This window comes from Patagioenas fasciata, chromosome 5, assembly GCF_037038585.1.
Source record: "Patagioenas fasciata isolate bPatFas1 chromosome 5, bPatFas1.hap1, whole genome shotgun sequence".
NCBI lineage: Eukaryota > Metazoa > Chordata > Aves > Columbiformes > Columbidae > Patagioenas > Patagioenas fasciata.
The window spans coordinates 58,366,205-58,386,619 of NC_092524.1; the positions used below are offsets into that span (position 1 = coordinate 58,366,205).

A 20,415-nucleotide genomic window follows, 5' to 3' on the forward strand; every position below is an offset into this window, starting at 1 on the left:
TGTAGAGAAGGGTGTCCATGCTGGGCCTGTTGAGCTGCTGCAACAGCATAGGCCACATTTTACATAGCAAAAATCAAAAGCAGCATTAACATCCTGTCGAGGTTTTGATTGCAGGGTGACAATAAAACTGTGGCAGATGTATTGTTAACCCCCTTTCCCCCTTCAGTCCCTCCCTCTCCCCCCTTCCCACTAAGGACAGGCGATCGGAAGGGAAAGAAGGACAGAGAGAAGAGAGTTGGAAAAATTAAATATGTTTTACTAATGCTACTAATAAGAATAGAGAAAATAATACAAAATATACAAAACCCATCTTGAAAGTCCCAGCAACTGCAGAGCTGGCATCCGAAGTCCTGGATTGGATTCTGCAGCCAACCAGAGCTGGATTCAGCCTGTCTCTAGGCCTCAGTTCACAGACGACTAGCAAGGTCCTCTCCTAATGTCGGCCATAAGGAAAAAGGGACAAGATCCTCCTGATCTCCCACTTTTATATGAAGTATTCACGTGAATGGGATGTTATACTCCGTTGGTCAGTTTCTTGGTCACCTGTTTCTCGTTGCCCCTCTCGTGAGAGGTGCATCCATCCTTATCAATAACTTTGCATTCCATTGCTATTTTTGCCAAAACATATATCTGGTTTTCCAGGAAAATGCAGCTAATATGAAGGCTTTAGCTGACAGGCAAATTCACTAAAAGAGAAACTTGTTTTTAACAAAACCAGGACACATGCACTCTGGCCAGTCATAACAGCTATTTGTCCCTCCTGTCACCTCTTGCCAGAGCATTAGTGTGGCCACACAATAAAGGAGATCTGGATTAATTTTTAAGTAAATAGAATAAAAGCCCTAATGTATTTTTAACCCAGACCCATTTGCCCTGTGGTTACAAAAAAAAATACTCCTGCCAGCATTACTGGTGGTGGCAAGGACAAGTGCCCATGGGGAGGGCAGGACTACAGACTTCTCCAGCAGCACCCACACACATTGAAACTCAGCTGCCACTGCACACCTGCGGGCACCAGGCTGCCAGGTGCTTCAGATTCTCACTGAGAATCTGAGAGTGCAGAGCAGGAGTTCTGTGGGGCTGCCCAGGAAAAGCAAGGTGGGATTGTGACAGAAATGCTAATGGGAGGCAGGAGGAGAAGCAGTTGCCAATTTTGGTTACCCTCCGTTTACACCAGGGGTGTCAAACTTATTTTCACCGGGGGCCACAACAGGCTGTTTGACACCCCCAGTTTGCACCATAGTCTCTGTGTGAGGCTAGGCTAGTAATCTATAGACCATATAGGTGACTGCATCAGGGAACAGCTCACTAAGGGAACTACAGAAAGGTCGTTCTCCATAAAGCAGAAGGACAATACTCAGATTGAGGAAGATAGCATAATCTTTATTATGGTTTTTATATTAACTTGCAAAGTTCACTAAGGACACAGAATAGCTGAATACGTGATCATGGAGTGCCAGCAACATTGAAGTAAATTAATGAAAGAGTGAAGCTTCTGACATGAGGACCAACACAAAGAAGTCAGTGGAGGTTCCCATGCCAAAGCTACTTCCAGTGGGAGAAAAGACACCTGAAGAACCAGTGAAGTCTGAAGCGTCAGAAGAAGTTCCGTTCTTCCTCTTCTTTTTCAGAAAAAGAACAAGACCAAAACAATATCTGTGAATGAACTGGTATTTATCCCCTGGATCACAAATGATCTTGCACTGCTGAGCAAACCTGGGTATTTACCCAACTGTCAGAATCAGACAGATGAGGAAAATAAGGAAAGGGAAATGGAGGAGGAGGAACCCAAACTGCTTCAGGCTAGCTCAGCTGCCTTGGTGTGCCAGGCTGACAAACAGACAGAATGACTCACTGGATAAACTCCTGTAGGAGGAAAGAATGAAACTGTTTATTGAGGAAATAAGGCTTTCCAGATCTAATAGCATACTTTGAGGGATGAACAAGAATGCAGAATAATCCTTTTCTTTGTTACAGGCATGAATTCCCAGGGGAAAGAAAAAAAAAGCCCAACGCCCAACTGTCAGAGGGTTAAGGTACAAGAGAACCTTTACAAATCTGCTCTCTTTCTCTCTTCTAACCACTTAGTAAGAACTCGTCAGCTTTCCAGGGTGGATGGTATCTGAACTCCTGATTCCCAAGATAGTGGTCTGCTTGGAGAAAGGTATGGTGATTAAGGTTTTTGATGATACGGAATTATTGAGACTAGCCAGAAGTTGATAGTTGGAGAGGACAGGCAAGAAGATTTAACTATCCCAGTAGGCAGAAAGACAGATGAAAGTTAATGTCAATAGTACAGAGTAAGACACGTAGTGGGAGAAACAAACCCAGTTTCATGTTCCAGGTAGATCCACTTAACATCACCAGTGGCAACTTCCATATAACTGGAATATCACCCGCTTCTCAACTGCCAAGTTGGTACCCCTTGAATGATAGAGGAAAAAAGTTACAATTATTCTGAAAGTGCTTAGGAACAACTATCACCCTAATGCTACATCTTCACTGACACATACTCATAACACCTATGTACGGAAAGGGGTATAATATAGAAAAGGCCAAGAAAGGTCATCAGGAACATTAACAACCTTGGCAAAAAAATTATTAAAATTAGCATCTTTTCATTCCCAGAAGGACTAGCAGTGGGGAAAAGGATAAAAAACATGAAGTTATGAATACTGCTGATAAGGTGAGTGAGAAGGGACCACCCAGCCCCTCCAGGGACACATCCACGCTGCTGATCAGGCAGTGAGCAAAAGACTAAAGGAAAGGTTTCTCCACACCACAGTTCAGCTCTGCCAGTAAGCTACACCAAGTATTAGATCCCAAGAATAGAAATGCATTCAGAAAAGGTTTAAACAAAGCCCTGGGATAAAAGTCAAACAGCAGCTACTAAAATAATGACACAAATGTACAAAAATATACACATATTCCATTTCATATACAAAATCTCTGCTACCAGCAATTATCAGAAGATATTAGATTAGACAAGACATTAAGCTAAAGGCACTATTCTGTTCACCAGAAAGTATCATTTACTACTGCACGCCAGTCCTTCCTGCTTCCACAGTCCTGGACATGCAGAGAATCCACATCTAAATCTGGCATGAACAGAAACCAGACCTAAATTACACATACACATGATCACACATACATGCACCAAGCATTCTCCATTGCAGAGTAGGCCAAAATTCAGACTTAGGCACACATGGCCCAGGAAGTTAATTCTAGGCCTAGACTAAAAGTTCACATAATCATAACTCACTCTAATCTAGTTTCTCAGGGCTACATACACAAATATCCTTTATTAAAAAGTACCAATATTCTAAAATAGTGCATGCAATTGCTTCATTTTCACACTGATGCTCTCGCTCAAAAGAGCACACACCAGTGCTACTTCAGCACATACAAACATCCTTCTACTTTGGCAGAAAACTCAATTCATTCAGATGAACAAACAAAATACCAAAGCAGCAGCCACAGCTAGTCCGTTAGCTTTTTTTCTGCCAGCTTGCATAGTCTCTTAACCCTCGAAAAAGGACCAATAGCGTCATCAAAAACAAAGTCCCACAAAACTCGAATCCAGGACCGGTGATGTGGGAGGTTATCATAATATTCTGCTGCAATCTTCTTCACCTGGAAGAAGAAGAGAGAGAATGAGCTGCACGGTGTCAGGTGTGCTTCAGCCTTCCTGTTGAGATCTGATAGCACAGCCATAACCTGAAGTTACTTGTTGTTGCTTGTGAGCTTCTGAAGTTCAGCCAAACGAGACATACTTAAATACATTTTAGATACTTCTTAGCAGATTTCTGATGTAAGTTTTGCCTCACAGTGTCAGAATTTGAAAGATGATGGATCGCTGCCTTCAGCTAGAACTATTTTCTCTCATTTGTGAGGTAGTGGGATCTCCACAACCAGATGACTAATCCAGTTTATAAATTACCAAGATTCAACACACTGTATTTAAATCCCTGTTCACCACTTGTAATACTTGTCTGCCGAGGGTTCCAGGTAGGAGAGGAATATCAGCTGAGAAAAAGCCAGACACAACCTTGGCTACACTTAGTTTTCTTTCCTCCATTCTTCTACCATGATACAAATCTGAGAGAGGTGTTCCTCCATCAACCAGAGGACATGGCAGGGGCAGGCTGTTCTCCTCAGTCTGGTGTCAAAAATGCTGTAAGATTCCTTATTAGATCATGCATCTAATAAAATTTCATCCCTGTTACAAATGCCCAAGTCTTAAGACTTGCCATCAGGGAAGTGTTATGCATCACTGGGGGTGGTGCTTGTAGCAGGACCAAGGCCAGAACCAGAGGACAGAGGTTTCATGCCTGGCAGGTTCAGAGGACTATGAGGAATACCACATTATCAGCAGTCCCTGCTCCACCTAGGTGCTCTGCTTTTTGAACACACCCAAGAAACAGCAGAGTCTGTTAACTATTATACACTTGCACATAAACTGCTTGGGCACAGTTTTATTACAGCTCCACCTCCTAGGCAAACAAAGCTCTATTCTAGAGTAGCATGTCTTACAGGACAGGATGACTTCTCCCTTTGAAAGCCCTGCAGAATTTTAAAGCCAGCTATGCTGAGCACAGTAAGGACTTCCAGAGAAGCGCAAAAGGATTACACAGAATTGTCATGCAGGAGGAGGGTCTCATCAGCACCCAAGGTGTAATGGTGTAATCTTAACACAGCATTTTGACTGTTTGTGAAAAGGTAAGAATCCCAGCAAAAGTTAGATTATAAGGCAGTACCACTCACTGCTAGTTACTTTATTAATTCAGCTTCCAGGCAGACACTTCCCTGTGAGGCAGCTTGGGTAACATACAAGTTAAGACCTTTTACCTCTGTACCTTAGCCCCTCTTCACTCTTTGTGCTTGTGGCATGGTAGCACTGCATTGGAGGTGGAACATTCAGTTCAGGTCTGATTGTATTCTGCCTTTCACTGAATACTTCTGACTTCCTAATATACCTCTATCCTGCTTTAAAGTGTTGGTCTGTACTTCAAGAGTGGTTCATTTTCAATGGAATTCAGACAATATCAGCATTTCCCCTTAGAGGTATTTGCTAGTGACTGGAAGAAGGGTGATTTCCAGGTACCCATTAAGATCTCTGGAGATAGCAGATTTAGTTCCCTGTGCTCCTTCTGTAACCACAGCCAGAAATAATTTAATCTGGGTTCTGTATCCTCTCTTTTCCCAGCTGGGTAATCAAAATAGTCAAAGAATGAGAGGGAGGACTAGACAGTAAGCTCCCTTGGTGCCCTCAAATGAAAGCCACTAATGAGGCCTTAGGCAAACACAAAGGGGGTCTTTCATTCCCAGCCCCAAAAGCTTCACTCCAGCTCCAACATGGTCATTCCCTAGCACACTGCTCCTTACAGACCTTCCCTCCTACCTCCATTTTAGAATTTCTGCCTGAATTTTGACTTGCAACAGTAATTCAGCCATCATCTATCCTAGCCATCTATACTCTTCTCGAGAACCTCCATATATTTTTCTTGCCCATAGAAACGATGGTCTGAACCAGATAGGTTTTTCTCAGCTATGTACATTCTTCTGCAGAGCTCTTGATCATGTTGGACTCTGACTGCTATAAGGGCTTCAGAAAGTCTCTGTATTGCCCCTTGCACATGGAAGTGGAGGAATGGAGATTCGCAGTGACAAATTCAGCTCCTAGGAGCAATGCCTCAGGTAGTAGCTGTGCCTTCTGGCACCAAAGGCTGACTGAAAATGACCCTAGTGACAGAGTAGGAAAAAATGGGTGAGAGAAAAGGCCAATAAACAGTCTATGTTCAACCCAATAGTTTCCGCACTTTGAGCAAACATGAGCAGCAGTATAGTTTGGGCATAGTGATTAAGAGTTTAGGTGGACACAGTATGCAAGTCTAGAAGCTTACTTAAATATAAGCCATAAGATATTCTGCCATTATGTTACAGATTTTAAATGGGCACCTAGAATACAAGTATTATTTGATGATTAAGATGATTAATCAAAATACCCATACTCTGGAAGCAGGCAGCCCAGTCAGGGCTGGCAAGCTGCTTGCCAGCATCAAGCGGTCGAGTAGTTGCTTGTTCACCAAGCATATCCATTTAGCACTTTCCTGCAGAGTATGGTGGCAACTCATTCTGAATGAGAAGGTCAGTATGGAAACCATCAGAGATGACCAGGGACTTGCACTGGAGTGTGTTAACCTAGATTAGCTGCTGGACAGTGACCCACATCTACACAATGTTGTTCTTTGCTCTGCTTGGCTTTGCACCTTGTACAGCAAGGCAGGCAGCACTTGCCCCACTGGCAAGGTTCCTGTGCTCTGGACAGGACAACTGTATGAGATGTACAGAAACAATGGAGAGGAGAAGGTAAGCTGCAATAAAATATTTGTGTCAAAGCAATGGGGAAAAGGGAAAATTTAATGAATGCAGCTAGAGGGAGGACTTCTGAAGGCTTTTCTTACGGAAAAGACAATGAAGTTTGTTAGGTGCATGTTCCGATTTTGCTATCACATGGCAGGAAAGAATTTTAAAAGTGGTTTCTCTTTTACAATGGATCTACACACAAGTTTACCAACAAAAACAGCTCATCTAGTGTAATTTCTTTCAGCATCTCCATTTGTAAAATAAAATTATCTTCTTCTTACCTACCAGAAAATCTGTGGGTGGGATGGCAGAAACTAAATGCTTTTTAATGCAGATTCCCTTTTAAATACAATATTAAATTACATCTATTAAGTATGTTTCAGGCTGTAGGAATCATCCTCCACATTGATTTTTGGGTGCAGTACAAAATCTGGGAGTGGCAATCTCCAGGTAGCAAGTTTTGCAGCCAGATCACAGATCATCTCGAAGATGGCACTGTGACAAATTATTCCTAAATCCTGCTCCTGACCTCCCCCATTGAGTTCTCCATATTGCATTGGAGATGGTCCATTTGCTTCAGTTCCTCCCTCCCTTCCTTGTTACAGATCTCAACTGTAAGTTTTAACTCATTGCTAGTTTGTGAATGGAAGTTATCACAAAGTGGAGATCACAAAGTCTGCAAAAAGCTTATCAGGCACTTGGCAGCTGGTATATTGAGGCTTTTCTCCATGTAGATCATGGTGGTAAGAAAGAAATCACATCCCATAGACTGAAACTTTGCTTCTGGTTTTGTGCTTGCAGAGCACAGCAACAAGACCCCCATCATATTTGATAGCTGCAAAAGTGAAATGCAGCCTAATTTTTCACCATGGTTGTTACAGACCCTTTATCCTGGGGCTATACAGAAGCTAGAGGTCCTTATGACAAGAAGCTGACAAAAGCTGTTTAGAATCCTAGAAGGCATATCAGAGAAGTTCCCTCCATAGTCCTTGACGGGGGGCAGCACTCAAGCTAGCCTTCCCGGCCATCAGAGGGTTAATGAAATCCCAGTACATCTACCATGTTTCCCAGTCTTGTCTATCTAATAAATCTGGTTTCATACCATGTCTTTTCCTTTTCCCACAAGCTTAATGAATAACTAGTTGGCCTCTGGTAACACTGCAGTTTTTATTACAGTTTGTAGGACGAGTACTGAGTTCCTCCTTCTCCTGTTCCTTCTGTCCACAAGAATATTCAGTCCTTCAGACAACGAAGAATGGGTCTTTTGACTCATTCAGTAAACAATGCAATATTTTACAGTTATAAGGCTTCATGCAAAGACATCTAGTCCTAAGTCTATAGGGTTTTTCTTAGAGCAGGTTCTTCATTATAATGTTAAATTTTGTGGTTTCTTGTGTAATCTCACATTATACTAGTGGGACAAGTTCTTACTGCACACTTTTGTCACTCATCTTTAATATCTATAAGCTTACAGCACAGCCTAACTTCTCCTCTTTCAACTCTGTCACACTCATAGGGTAAAGGTCTTTCAAGTGGCAAACATATTACTCAGAACATTCTGAATGAGAAACCTGTAACAAAGGAGAAAGCTGAATGTACTTTTCCCATAAGCAAGTGGAAGAGTCAGTTACTTTCCAAGATGAAAATCCAGTTATTCTCTGATTCTGTTTCTCCCCTGTTTTCAGTCATGCAGGAACAAAATAAAAATCTTTATTCCACTTTCTACTTGCCAATAATTGAAAGTACCTATACTGAGAACTCATCCACATTACACAGTTCAACTATTAGAAGTTCAACTTCCTAAGAGACTAGATGTGAAAAACCTAGACCTTTGCTGAGTGAAGAATTTGCTCTGGGGTCCAGAGAGGATCTGTCCCCTTACTTCCTTCCACCAAAGAGGCAGAGAATTTTTCTTCTCAATTTACAGAAAAGAATAACCAATTTGCTTTAATGGACAAACAATTTTCTATAATAACTGGTTTACCAAAAGATTTTCACTCCCTAATAGACTTTCATTTGTGATTGATCGCTCATCAAAGACTCCAGGTTTTCCATATAGTTCTGTCCAGCAATGATGATTGACAAGTCTGATATCTCCTCTACCAGCAGTGCAAGTCTCAGTTACCCTAGCGCTAGGAACACATGAACACGAGCCCCTGAAATTCAACTAATACCTCTAAACTCTTTACGCAGAAGGGCAGACAATTCCAGCTGCTGCACTGCCTCAAGGAATCAGGCTGAATTATCTGTGGTGTGGGTGGAGAAGAGCTTTTCAGGTCTCCATCAGGTCCAGAGCAACAATCCCAGCAAATTCAATTTGTCACTCACCTGCCTTGTGTAAGACACAGACCTAACCTTTTCTTCTATTAACATTTCCAGTAACCCAAGTATCTAACAAATTTTAACATTTGAAACTAAAACTAAGCTCATGCTCTTTCCAGCTGAGCTATCAGGAGCATCAGCAATGCATTGTCTGACAGGAGATCTTCACGTGAGCATGGGCTGCTTTACCAACTGCTCTGAGCTCTACCAGGTACTGACAGCTTCTTCAGGACAGACCTCCAGCAGTAAAGGAGGTGTGTTAAAACAGAACTGCAGGCTATATAGAGGCTCCCTACACTTCTTCTACGCCACAAGAAAATCTCTTCTTGTTTTGAATCTCCTCTCAGACAGTGTTTCTGCGATGAAGAACATTAACCCATAAAGCTAGATTTGCCTGGATATACTGTCATTAAAGTGGTATGTGTTATGCAGTAGTGGGGAGGGAGGTCACAGCTCCTGCACCTCAGACTCCTCCATCTCATGAGGATGTTGCAACAGTAACCCCCAGCTTTGCATCCAACCAGAGACAGAAGGTGTTTCCTTCCTACTGTGCCAGAGGATTTGTATGTAGGAGTAACACTTTGAAGTCACGTACCACTGCTGCTGTGGGCACCTGCTGAGGAACCCTTGTATTAAAACATACCTAGAAGGAGACTGAAAACCATTCCTAGACACCTGGGCTTTGAAAATTTGATTCCCACAACTGATAAAACATAAATAAAAAGGGACTTGACTTTCAAAAGAGGAAAGCCACAGCACTTTCCCAGTGACAGATCAGGCATCCTCAGTTTCTGTGGGTGGGGTACCAGAACTAAAACAAGCCCTGCAGAACAGGGCTTTATTTCTAGTGCTATTTGTGTCAAGCTGGAACATGCCCCATACTTATGTCATCTCAAAACCAAAAAGACTTTTGTTTGATGTTAATCAAGCACTATAGGTAGCAGATTGATCATTAGACAAATTTCAAGTAGTAATTGCCACCCGCCTCACTTTAGATGGGCCATTAAAATTTCAGAGAGATGAAACATGGTGGCTGAGGGAAGGAAATGGAGTAGTTTTGGAGGTTTTTGTCATGCAAAAAGTATTCCTTAAAGCTCTCTGAAGCTCAGATATTCTTGTTTCCATCAAATAAACTAAATATTACAGCAGTTTGGCAGCCAATTCTCACAATCTCCTGCTTAAAATGAAAGAATTAAAAACCAATCCAAAAAGCTTTTTTTTTTTTTTTCTTTTAAGAAATATTCCATTGCTGTGATTTTGAGTGATTTCTTTGAGATAGTTTAGTAGCTTGTATAAAAATCCAATTCAGTCATGCTCATGCCATACTTACCATTGGCAATCTGCATCCAGGGATGCTGGGGAAGTCATGGTGTTCCATGTGGTAGCCTACATTAAAGGTGAGCCAGTTCAGAGGTCCGTAATATGAGTATGTCTCGTACCCTTTTAAGAACATGTAGTGTTCTGCTATGAAATGCCCAGAAATGGGATGTAAACCCATGCAAAGAAGTGTACCTGCTATTAAGTAAATAATAGGTTTGAGCCCCCAAAGGTAGTAAATTGTAATGTCTATAGAAAACTGGACAAGAGCATTAAAAATTTCCATCTGTGTAATTACTTTGGGGTTCACATACAGTGGTCTCAGGCTGTAGAACAGAGGCTGGAGGAAAAGCCAAAGCAGTTTCCGAAGCGGCGTACTGAAGAACCAGCCTTCAAAGGTTGTGGGAATGTCCACATCCAGGCCGTCCCCACCAAGGTACCGATGATGGTCAATGTGGTATTTCTTGAAGGAGGCAGAATAAGGGATGCCAATGGGCAAGTTGGCAAAGACTGCAAACCATCGATTCCACTTGGCCTGCTTGTTCCCAAAGGCGACGTTGTGTGAAATATCATGGATGGCCAGGGTCAGGGAATGGTTGACGCAACCCCCAAAAGCATAAGCCCAGAAGAAAATCCATTTCCAAGACAAGTCTTTCACCAGGTAGCATGCTAGAAACTGTATTAAAACCATTCCAGATACAATCCACTTTAAATGTGGATCTGGTCCCATCAGGGTCTTGATCTCTGGATACTTTGCTAAAGGGAAAAATGCAGAGGAAAAATCTCATTAGGTCACAGTTAGGTAAACATAAGCACCACTGGGACTCTCTATTCTTACCACACTCTGATTGAGGCCCTACTTTTATAAAATGGCAGTTCCAAAGTAGGGCTGCCACTACAGTGAAGGTTTTATTAATGTATGGGCTCCATTCCCACTTCCAACATCACGTCTAATTGTAATTGATTTTGATATATATAGATATATAAACATAGTAAAAAATAAATTACCCTGATGACCAATATGTGACATCGTGTGCCTTCCCCCCTCGCAGTATTCCTTCACAGCAATAAGTATTAGTACGCCAAAACCTATCAGATTAAAACTCTGAAGGACTTCCTGTCAATTTTTCAATTTCCTTTTCTATTTTGCCCAATGCAGATGCTACTTTCCACAAAAGGGACACAGCTGCCTTCTTTGTAGCTCTTTTCATACTGTTTTACTGTTGTTTCAGGGCGTGCTAGCAGGAGAAGAGAGCTGAGTGACAGGCTCACCAGGTTTTGCTCTGTGGTTGGATGACAAATGTAGCACTAAAAAGAAATATATAATAATAATAATAATAAAATCCTAAGTATTTGAGTGTTCACCAATAGTTACAACACGTACAACTCTTTGCACATGGTAACAGAACAAGAAAGTCAATAATACTACGAGGAATTTGTAAGACACAGAAATTTTTTCCTTATTCCCATTCACTAGCCTGTTCCCAAGTCATGTAATAGGAACAGGCACGTAAGTCACATAAATAATCACGCAACAGCCTCATGCAGCCTCACAAATACTGCAATACAGCATCAGAGAGACATGGGCCAGACTTGCCAGCTCTGACTTGTGTCAGGATAGTACCAGCTTACTGATCTTTGGTTCTACTGGCCATTCATTTGTCCTTTTAAGAAAAAGAAAATACACAGAAATACAGCTAATCTTCCAGGCACTGTTCACTGCATCAGGTCTCTTCTTTACCAACCCACACTTGACTTCCAGAATTAACTTGCACATTAATTTTTCCACTATTTTATGGTTTTTACCCTCCCACTGGCCTGCCTCCTTCAACTCATACTCTGCATTTCTCAATAATTACAGCTTACTCAGATAAGACTGGAGGACAAGTCACTCATTTTGAATCCTGAGGTTACACAGTGTGTCCCTGTAACTTTGATAGGCCCATTGATAGGCTCATTTTATGAACTGAAAAGTAAATATAATCTGACTGTCACTGTATGACACCAGTGCAATGGAATCAGATTACAATGGTTTGCATCTGTGCAGCTGTATATGCTACAAACAAATGCTGAAAACAATACACATAACTTCATACGACCTTGCAAGCAGTGGCAGATACTGAGTGCAGGACACGGAGAAGGTTTTTTTATAGTGAACCCTGAGAAGTTTGTTTTATAGTGAACCCTGAGAAGTTTGCAGCAGTTCAGAGAGATGAAGTACTAAAGGGAGCAGATTGATTTGGTCGTGCTATGCAACCATTCAAACTTTTGACCTGTTGACCAATTCCAGTCCATCTTGGCATAGGTTAGAGACAGTAAAGATTAGACAAATGTCATGGAAGACAGTGAGAAAAGATATATTCTCAATTCTTCTCCTTATGAGGACAAGTAGGCAAAAATCACAATTTGGAGTATTCAGGCAAGGGAGAGATTTTCTAAGCAGTGGGAAAGCTCTAGTAAAAGTTCAGATCTTTCTAAAGTCAGTCAGACTTTTTTAATAAAAATCTCTTGAAAGCCCAGCAGTTTTGATTTTGCTTTTTTGTCCTTGTTTTTGCAGGTTTTTTAAATTAGTTTTCATGTTAGAAATGGAAACATGCTAGAAATAGTTCTCTGGTACCTAAGTAGGTATGAAAATTCTACACAAAGTGCTGGGATATCCACTCTAAAGGATAACTTGGTCAGAATATCTGTTACAGGCATACGATTTTACATAGCTTAATGTCCTGATTAGGAGCATTTGTCCAAAACCCAGAAAACCCTTTAATAAATCAAGCTAACCTCAAATTTTCAGTCATGCAGTTGGTAGGGATAAATTACAGCGGTCAGCAGAAGAGATGAAGAGATGTAAAACAATCAAATCTGTTCATCAGCCTGGTCAAATTCAGGACACTTTGACCAGAAAAAGTTTTAATGGAAAGGGAAAGTGACTAAGCAATGCTTTACATTGTAGTTGGAGAACCTATTTATGTTGTCACTTTGGACCTATTTCTTATTGTTGCAGCAGAGGATTGCAGATTATCTTTAAGAGATCTAGAGTAGTCACTATCAACTGGCAGCAACAGTATCTGCAAGTGGCAATGCAGGTAGGGTGCGTTTATTGCAGGTGACAGCTATTAAGTAACTCACTAGGGTTTAATATTAAATTCAACACATGATTAACTCCTCTCCAACAGTAAATTTTTGCATACTAGTTAAAACACAATACTGTGTCTGTTTATCATTAATACTGATAAGCCTTTCCCATTTCCATGGCGTAGAGAAACCCCAGGCTGACAAGTGGGTTCACTGCTTGCCAGAGCAGTTTTGGTTCAGGAGCACTCCATGGTCAAAATGTTGAAAGCTGACTCTTTTAAAACTTGAGGCCAAGCACTCTTCAGTGAGACGCATTAAATCTCAGATTAAGTGATCTTGATGACTGCAGTTTGTATGTAACGTGCTGACACAATGTTGTGTCTCGTTTTTCCCTCATGTTCATACCTTGTATTTAGCTGAAGGAGTCCAAGTAAGGCAAGAAAAAGCACTTAGACTTGGAAAACCTGGACAACTCTGTAAAGCTACTGTGACAAGTGTCTGTGGGTGATCAGCTGTGTTGTGCAAACCAGGGGTGTGCAAACCACCTGTCAGCTATCTGCACGTCCCAAAGGCAACAGAGAATCAGAGACAGGGCTACTGTGCAGTGCTGAACCAGGAGGCATAAAGGACTGTGAGACTTGAGGCAGCTACGCAATAAAGACCACCTTCATTTCCTACACATTGCACTTTAAGAAGTAAGCAGACACCTGCTCCACTCTTGAGGCTGCTAGAGTTACACACATCAAGGCATCTGAGCAGAGATCGTCACCATGCTGCTCTTTCCTGAAGCACTTCCATTTTCATAGAATCATAGAATGTCCAATAGAATGAGTAGGGACCCACAAGGATCATTGAGTCCAACTCCTGTCCCTGGATGTGACAACCCCACAGTTCACACCATGCGTCTGAGGACATTGTCCAGTCTCTTCTTGAGCACTGTCAGGCTTGGGGCTGTGACACCTCCCTGGTCTTCCTGAGCACTTTTCCATTATAAAAACGATCAGTTTCTGTACAGACAGCATCCATCACTTCCCAACATGCACTGGGTCAGGTCTAATACAGGAGAATGGCCGTAAAATGTAATCTACAGTGAGCTTTGTGGGAGCTGTCCACAAACACAGAGGTGGTGGAGGTTTAAAGGAGCAGCAGCCCTACCCACATCCGTGAGAAGCTAGTAGTAACAAGAGAAGAAATTTAATTTAATCTTCCTTTACTTTGACTACAAGTGCAGCATACAGGTATAGCCATACTATTCAGTATGAGACTTTTAGAAGACCTGTTAAAGAGAAGAGGAAGAAAAAAAAGATCTCTGCAATGCTGCTGTCCTGGACTATGTTCTATCAACTATGAGTCCCTGCCAGAACAAATAAGAGACACCAGGCACGGGATGTTAGCTTTACTAACCCATGCCCTATGCCAGGGCTGGTATTTGTACCAATAAAATACACACACACACACAAAAAAGTCAGTTTGCTGACAGGATAGTGTTTTGCTTTTTAGCAGCTCAGCTCATGAATGTGCCCATGAACAGCACGGCACATTTGAGTTGTATTCAATTCAAAGTGTATGCAAACCAGGACACAGGTGGGACACACAGAAAGGAAAGCACACATGGCAAAGCTTCTGGTTTTGCAGAGTCTCCCACCCCCTCTAGTACACAAAGTAATAAAAAGCCTTTCTGGCCCAACTAATGACACTGAAGTTTATATATCCACTGTGCAAGGACAAGGGTCTTAATCTTGTATTTGCCACTCACAAGCTCCTAAACTACCTTGTGCTGGCCAGACCAAAAGAGTTGGGCCACCCAGAGTGCTCACCAGAGGCAAAGCACCGCAGTGGTGCCAGGTTGCTGGCGTTGACGGAGATGGATGGTGTCAGCACATCACTATGACAGCAGCCACGACCACGATTTATGCTTATATATTAGCTGGTTGGGAGTAAAGTGATGTCGGAATGCTAGGAAAAGGGCTTCCAACCCTCTTGGAAGTGAAAACCCGCAACATGGAGTAAGCTGAAGCCTTGATAATAAATTTAATAAAATAAGTAAATTTTCAGCAGAAGACAAGAAGTACCTAGAATAGTGACTTTCTGCTCATGTGATTTAATTTATAGGTGGTTCTCATAGGGAACTGGCATGAGCACTGAGATAGGAGCTATTCTGAATGCACTCATCAGAGAACATGTACATCAGTGGCAGACCTGTGCCCACGTACTGCAGCATAAAGGGGAAACAGACTCATAGTTTCTTTGCCAGAAGGATATGTAATTCAGGGTTTTGATTTAAGCTAAGGAGATATGCATCTTGCACATTTCAGTAGGCACAGTTCGAGAATTTTCATAAATATGAGGTTTAAATAGGCAACAGAAGAGTCAGCTGTATTCCTAGCAGACTAGTCTCTAAATAAGTGAGCAGAGCTGAAAGCTATTATGCTCAAATTGACTAAATGCTAAAATAAAATAGATTTTGACTTTTTTGTTTGTTTGTTTTACTACCCCCCATAAGCTAACATCTGAGCCTTTCTACAGGATAAATCACATGTAAAACACTTACACCATCTTTACTCAAAAATAACTTGCTAAAGAACCAATTATGTACTTACTAATTATTCTTGGATGTTAGATCATGTTCAGATGCTCCTAACCTACCCTGAGAAACACTGATTCAGCCTTCATCCTCAGCAGCAGATAAGGGCTTCCCTAAGGATCCTGTGAGGCAAGACATTTTCTGACCAAGCTACAGTAATTTTATAAAGTTAGATCCAACCCACAGCACAAATAAGATTTCATTCCTTCCATGCCACAACATATTACTCATTACTTGCATTTGGAAAACTGTAGGTGAAATGACCATTCATTGTGCGCTTATGGTGTTACCAGCATCTGAATGATTTTTTAATCTTCTCTCAAGATCAAAAAGAACACCAACACTTCCCACTGTGCAAGACCATAATTCTACAAGGGTTTTTAATACAAGAGACCCCTATTGCCACTAAAAAGAAGTATTATAGAAATTCTAGTTCTACTAGAAGTAGATATCTCCTCTCCTAGTTGCTTGTTCTCCGTCTAATAGCATTCATGTAACTATACATCAAGGCTAAGAAGATCTAGACAAAAAAAAAAAAAAAAAAAAAAAAACAATCAAACAAAAACACTAACCACAAACAAAAACAAACACAAAACCAACCAAACAAAAAAACCCCACCTTTCTTTTATCAGGTTAGTTTTTAGCCACATCTTTTCCTAACACAGCTCCCTGTAGCATTACACAAATCTCATTCCTGAGACAAGACAGTAACAGGCTTTTCATAAACCAGACGGTGAGAGAACAGCAACGAAACAATTTAATTTCATAAACTGAAAAGCATGAATGACGTGTTCAGGAACACGAATAACGTGATTGGGGTCGAAGTCCCAGCCTGGCGAGGGATCTCCACTGTAACTTAGATGCAGTTGGCACCTACACAGTCCCAAGCACAAGCTACATTTGAATGCATAGAGCCTAAGAGGAAGATACCACAAAGAGATAACAGAAAAAGTATCACCTCTCCCTTGAGCAAAATGTTGTTCTATTTGCTGGTATAATTATATCTGTTAGGAATCACATCCTTAGTAGTTCCATCTAGTGCAATAGTGTCTTGCCATAAGGTAGCTTTCAGGCAGCCCAGCTGATATACACAGCTCACAGCTCTGCTGCTCAACTGGAAGAGGCTGCTCAGAGAAACTGTGGATGTCCCAGCCCTGGAAGTGTTCAAGGTCAGGCTGGATGAGGCTTTGAGCAACCTGAGCTACTGAAAGATGTCCCTGCCCACAGTAGGGAAATTGGACTCACAGAGCTCTCATTCAGATATATTGTCACTGACTACGAAAGTCCTACAGATACCTGGGCTACTAACTCTCAAGCCAGGACATACAACTTCGTGGCAGATCATTATTATCTCTCAGTTGCTCTATAGAAACATACTGGGACAACAGCTCAAGGAAACACCACTTACATAGAAAGAAATGGCCTTATATGCTTGTCACTTCGATCATATTATTTTCCTAATGGATAATTTCAGTTGGCATTAAAAGCCAAGTAGCCATGCCTGAGAGAGACCAACATTTCAAAAAGCTGCACCCTAAACAGAAAACAATCCAGTTTCAGTGCTTAGCAACTAAATCATTAACCTATTGGGAGGAAAATACTTCTATTACCAGCATAGAATGCTTCTGTCCCCAAGGCATTGCTATATACAAAAATGTAAAAATATGTGGATATCTATAGATTTTTTCATATGTATACAAAATTACTTTAGCGCACTCCAGCTCAATAGACACTAGACACTTTTATAAGTACATACTCTAGATAACAAGGTTTTGTTGTCCCTCAGTCTTTGAATAAGACAGTGATAATCATTATACCAGTATCATATGGGATATCATGATAGTTTCAATAACTTTTGGTTACATTTTGATATTCATTACACCAGTTGCATGACCCATTCTGCCCTGTCACACAGACACAGATTGCTCTGCCCACGTCTCCCATGTCTCTCTTTCCATGTCGTATTTCTCCATCCCCTTCCTTCTGCTCTCACAGTTGAGACAGGGGGAGCAGCAGGGAAGGAGAGGGATTTTGATTCCAGTTTCTCATTTGGATCCCAAAGAAAGTGGGAGCAAAACCTCTGCAAGTATGTAGTCAAAAGGTCCTACAAAGAGAGTTCGCTGTAGCAAGGGTAAGGCAGTTCAACCACTCCAGTACCTCTTTACAATACCACTTCATCAGTTTGCAGTCCCCACTCTATAGCAACATCAGGAAAGCAAAAGATTAGCAAAAGGAGAGACCAACCATACACACTTCTACCCATAGCTCACCAAAACACAGTCCCTTTGACTGAAAGGATGAGTAGCATGACACCAAGAAAGATTATTTTAGATAATGACATTATTTGACTTTCTATCATGATGGCATAGTAAAATAATTATTACCTTCCTGGATATAATGCAAATCTGGACCAGGATATTTCACCACCACAACTATACCAGAAATGGTTTTGTAATTTAGATTAATCCTGGGTTAATATATGAGACTGTGGAGGAGTTAAGAAACTACACTTAATTATCATAGACCCTGTGCAGTAGCTCAGCCACAAGCTCCAGTGCCTTCCTTTATGAAAGTTCTTTAAAAACTTTATCCTACTCATTATACTCATTAGAAAAATAAATATAGAAGTGAATAAATAAATAAACAATGAAAACACGAAACACGAACAAATCAAAATCTTCTTTGTTAATAAGAGGATGAAAAGATTTTTCAGGAGATATACAACAATATTCTGCAACAATTCTAACTTATTAGTTCTTATTAGCAACTATCTTCAGAAAAGCTCAAACCCTCAAACCAAAAGCAAAAACCTCCCAACCCAACACACTCATATACACAGTTAAATGCTGCCTGTATATCATGAAAGCACCAGACTATACCTTGGCCCTGACAAGCAGCAGCGACTTTCTGTCTTTCTCTAGCAAACACTCACCCACATACATCCTCATTGATTTTATTGCACTACCAAGACACTGGGAAAACTGGCCTGCAGGAGGGGTCCCAGCCACACCCCCGCTCAGACCCGCCAGCGCTGCCGCCCACCGTGGCCACCCCGCCAGCCGCCGCCGGCCCGTCGCGAGGTGCGGGACGTGCGGACATTGGACGCGGACCCGCCGCAGGTGCGGCTGATCGCCCGGCCGTGTCACCCCGCACCGCCAGCTCTGCCGCCCGGGAACCCAGCTCGGTGGGGTAGGTCGCCGCTCACCCCCGCCGTCCCTCTCCGCCGTCCCCACAAGGCGAGACGGCGCCGGGAGAGTTTGGAAGAGCAACAACCCCGGGGGAAAACATCCTTCTAAGCCCGCCGGGCTGCAGCCCCCGCTGCCCGCAGCCCGGCCAGTGTCCCGAGCGGTTCCCAGCCCGGGCAGCGGCGGACCCGGCACGGAACCGCCGCTCCACCCGCCCCCTCCCCGTTCAGGCGTGCAACGCAGCCCAGCTGCCGGCCCCGACGGCTGCCGAGCCCCGCCGCCTACCCAGGATCTCCTTCCTGCGCTGCGTGTGGGGCTGCTCCGTGTAGACCCACTCGAAGTCCTCACGGGTGACACGGTTACCCATGGCTTCAACCGCGATCCGCGTCGCTTCGCGCTGCCCTTATAGCTCCGCGCCCGGCGGAGGGGCGGCTCCGCCCGCCTCCTGCCTCCGTCCGCCTCCCGCCTCGCCACCGGCGGGCACCGGCGCTGCTCCCCGACGGTGGCGGCCCCCGGGAGAAGTTGCGCCGCTGCGCTCGAGTGTGCGGGGCCTGGGGGAGCTGCACAGCGGGCGTGCAAGGAGCGGCCGGGGAAGGGAGGATGCCTGAGGGCTGGCTCTGGGAGCAGGAGATGGGCGACCAGGATTCACATTGCTGTAGGAGCCTCGAAGGTGTGCGGAGTGGGCGGGGGTTTGCGGGGCAGCATCGTGCTGACACGACCGGGGCTAAGCACAGCCACCACAGCCATACCCTCCTGGGACGGCCTCAGAGCGCAGGGGGATCACCACCACTTGCTAGCGGGTCCTCAGGCAAGGATTTTGTAAAGCAATGGTAGTCCAAACGGCAAAAATCAGTGCCACAGCCCTAAGCAGAATGTGACTCAGGGCAAAGCCCAGTCATGTGAGCTCCTCCCAGGGGTAGGAGACCTGGGATGGTGCAAAGAAGACAAACACCTGACACATATTTCCTTGGCACTCTGACAAATCCTGTGTGTCCCAGTAGCATCCAGCCTTTGGCTGGCTCACGCTTCACTCCCGAGACTCTGCGGCCCAGTTCCTAGGTCCAGTACCACCTACACTGAAGTAATAGGAATTCACACTGCTCCCTTGTTAATGAAGCCAGGCAGAGGACCTGCTAACCTTAAAACTAAGGTAACCTTGCTAACCTCTCTAGCCGCTCTGATTCACAGGGAGAAGGGTTATATGTGTTACACGGTGATGTTTCTCCACACACACAACCCAAAATTAAAGTGCTGCTCTTATTCCCACTATGCTCTTTTGCAAGCCCATACCTGACCTGCTGCCCATCTTCAGGGCTGACTATCCCTGTCATTTCTCTTTCCACTGACAACACCCCATTTGGATCAGCTCCATAGTCAGAAGACAATTTTGTTTCATCCTGTTTCAATATGAATTTCTCTAGCCTCTTGCATACTCTCTTATCCTTAAAAATGGCTATCAGAGTTGGAAGTTAAATGGGACAAAAAAGCATCCTTGCAATTGTGAAATGTAAATATTTTTCAGCAATAATTTTTGCCTGCTAACATTGATAACACTATTGCCTCTTACTT

The 20,415-nt window shown here is 42.9% G+C and overlaps 1 protein-coding gene across 1 annotated transcript; it reads right to left on the reverse strand.

Moving 5' to 3' along the window:
• Positions 1 to 1,859: 1,859 nt before the first annotated feature.
• DEGS2 (delta 4-desaturase, sphingolipid 2) lies at positions 1,860 to 19,248 on the reverse strand. Its single transcript, XM_065839791.2, has 3 exons — positions 19,132 to 19,248; positions 10,019 to 10,761; positions 1,860 to 3,633 (listed from the first exon to the last, which is right to left on the reverse strand). Exons 1-3 carry the CDS (start codon positions 19,211 to 19,213, stop codon positions 3,481 to 3,483), a joined length of 978 nt encoding a protein of 325 aa, XP_065695863.1. The 5' UTR covers positions 19,214 to 19,248; the 3' UTR covers positions 1,860 to 3,480.
• Positions 19,249 to 20,415: the final 1,167 nt, after the last annotated feature.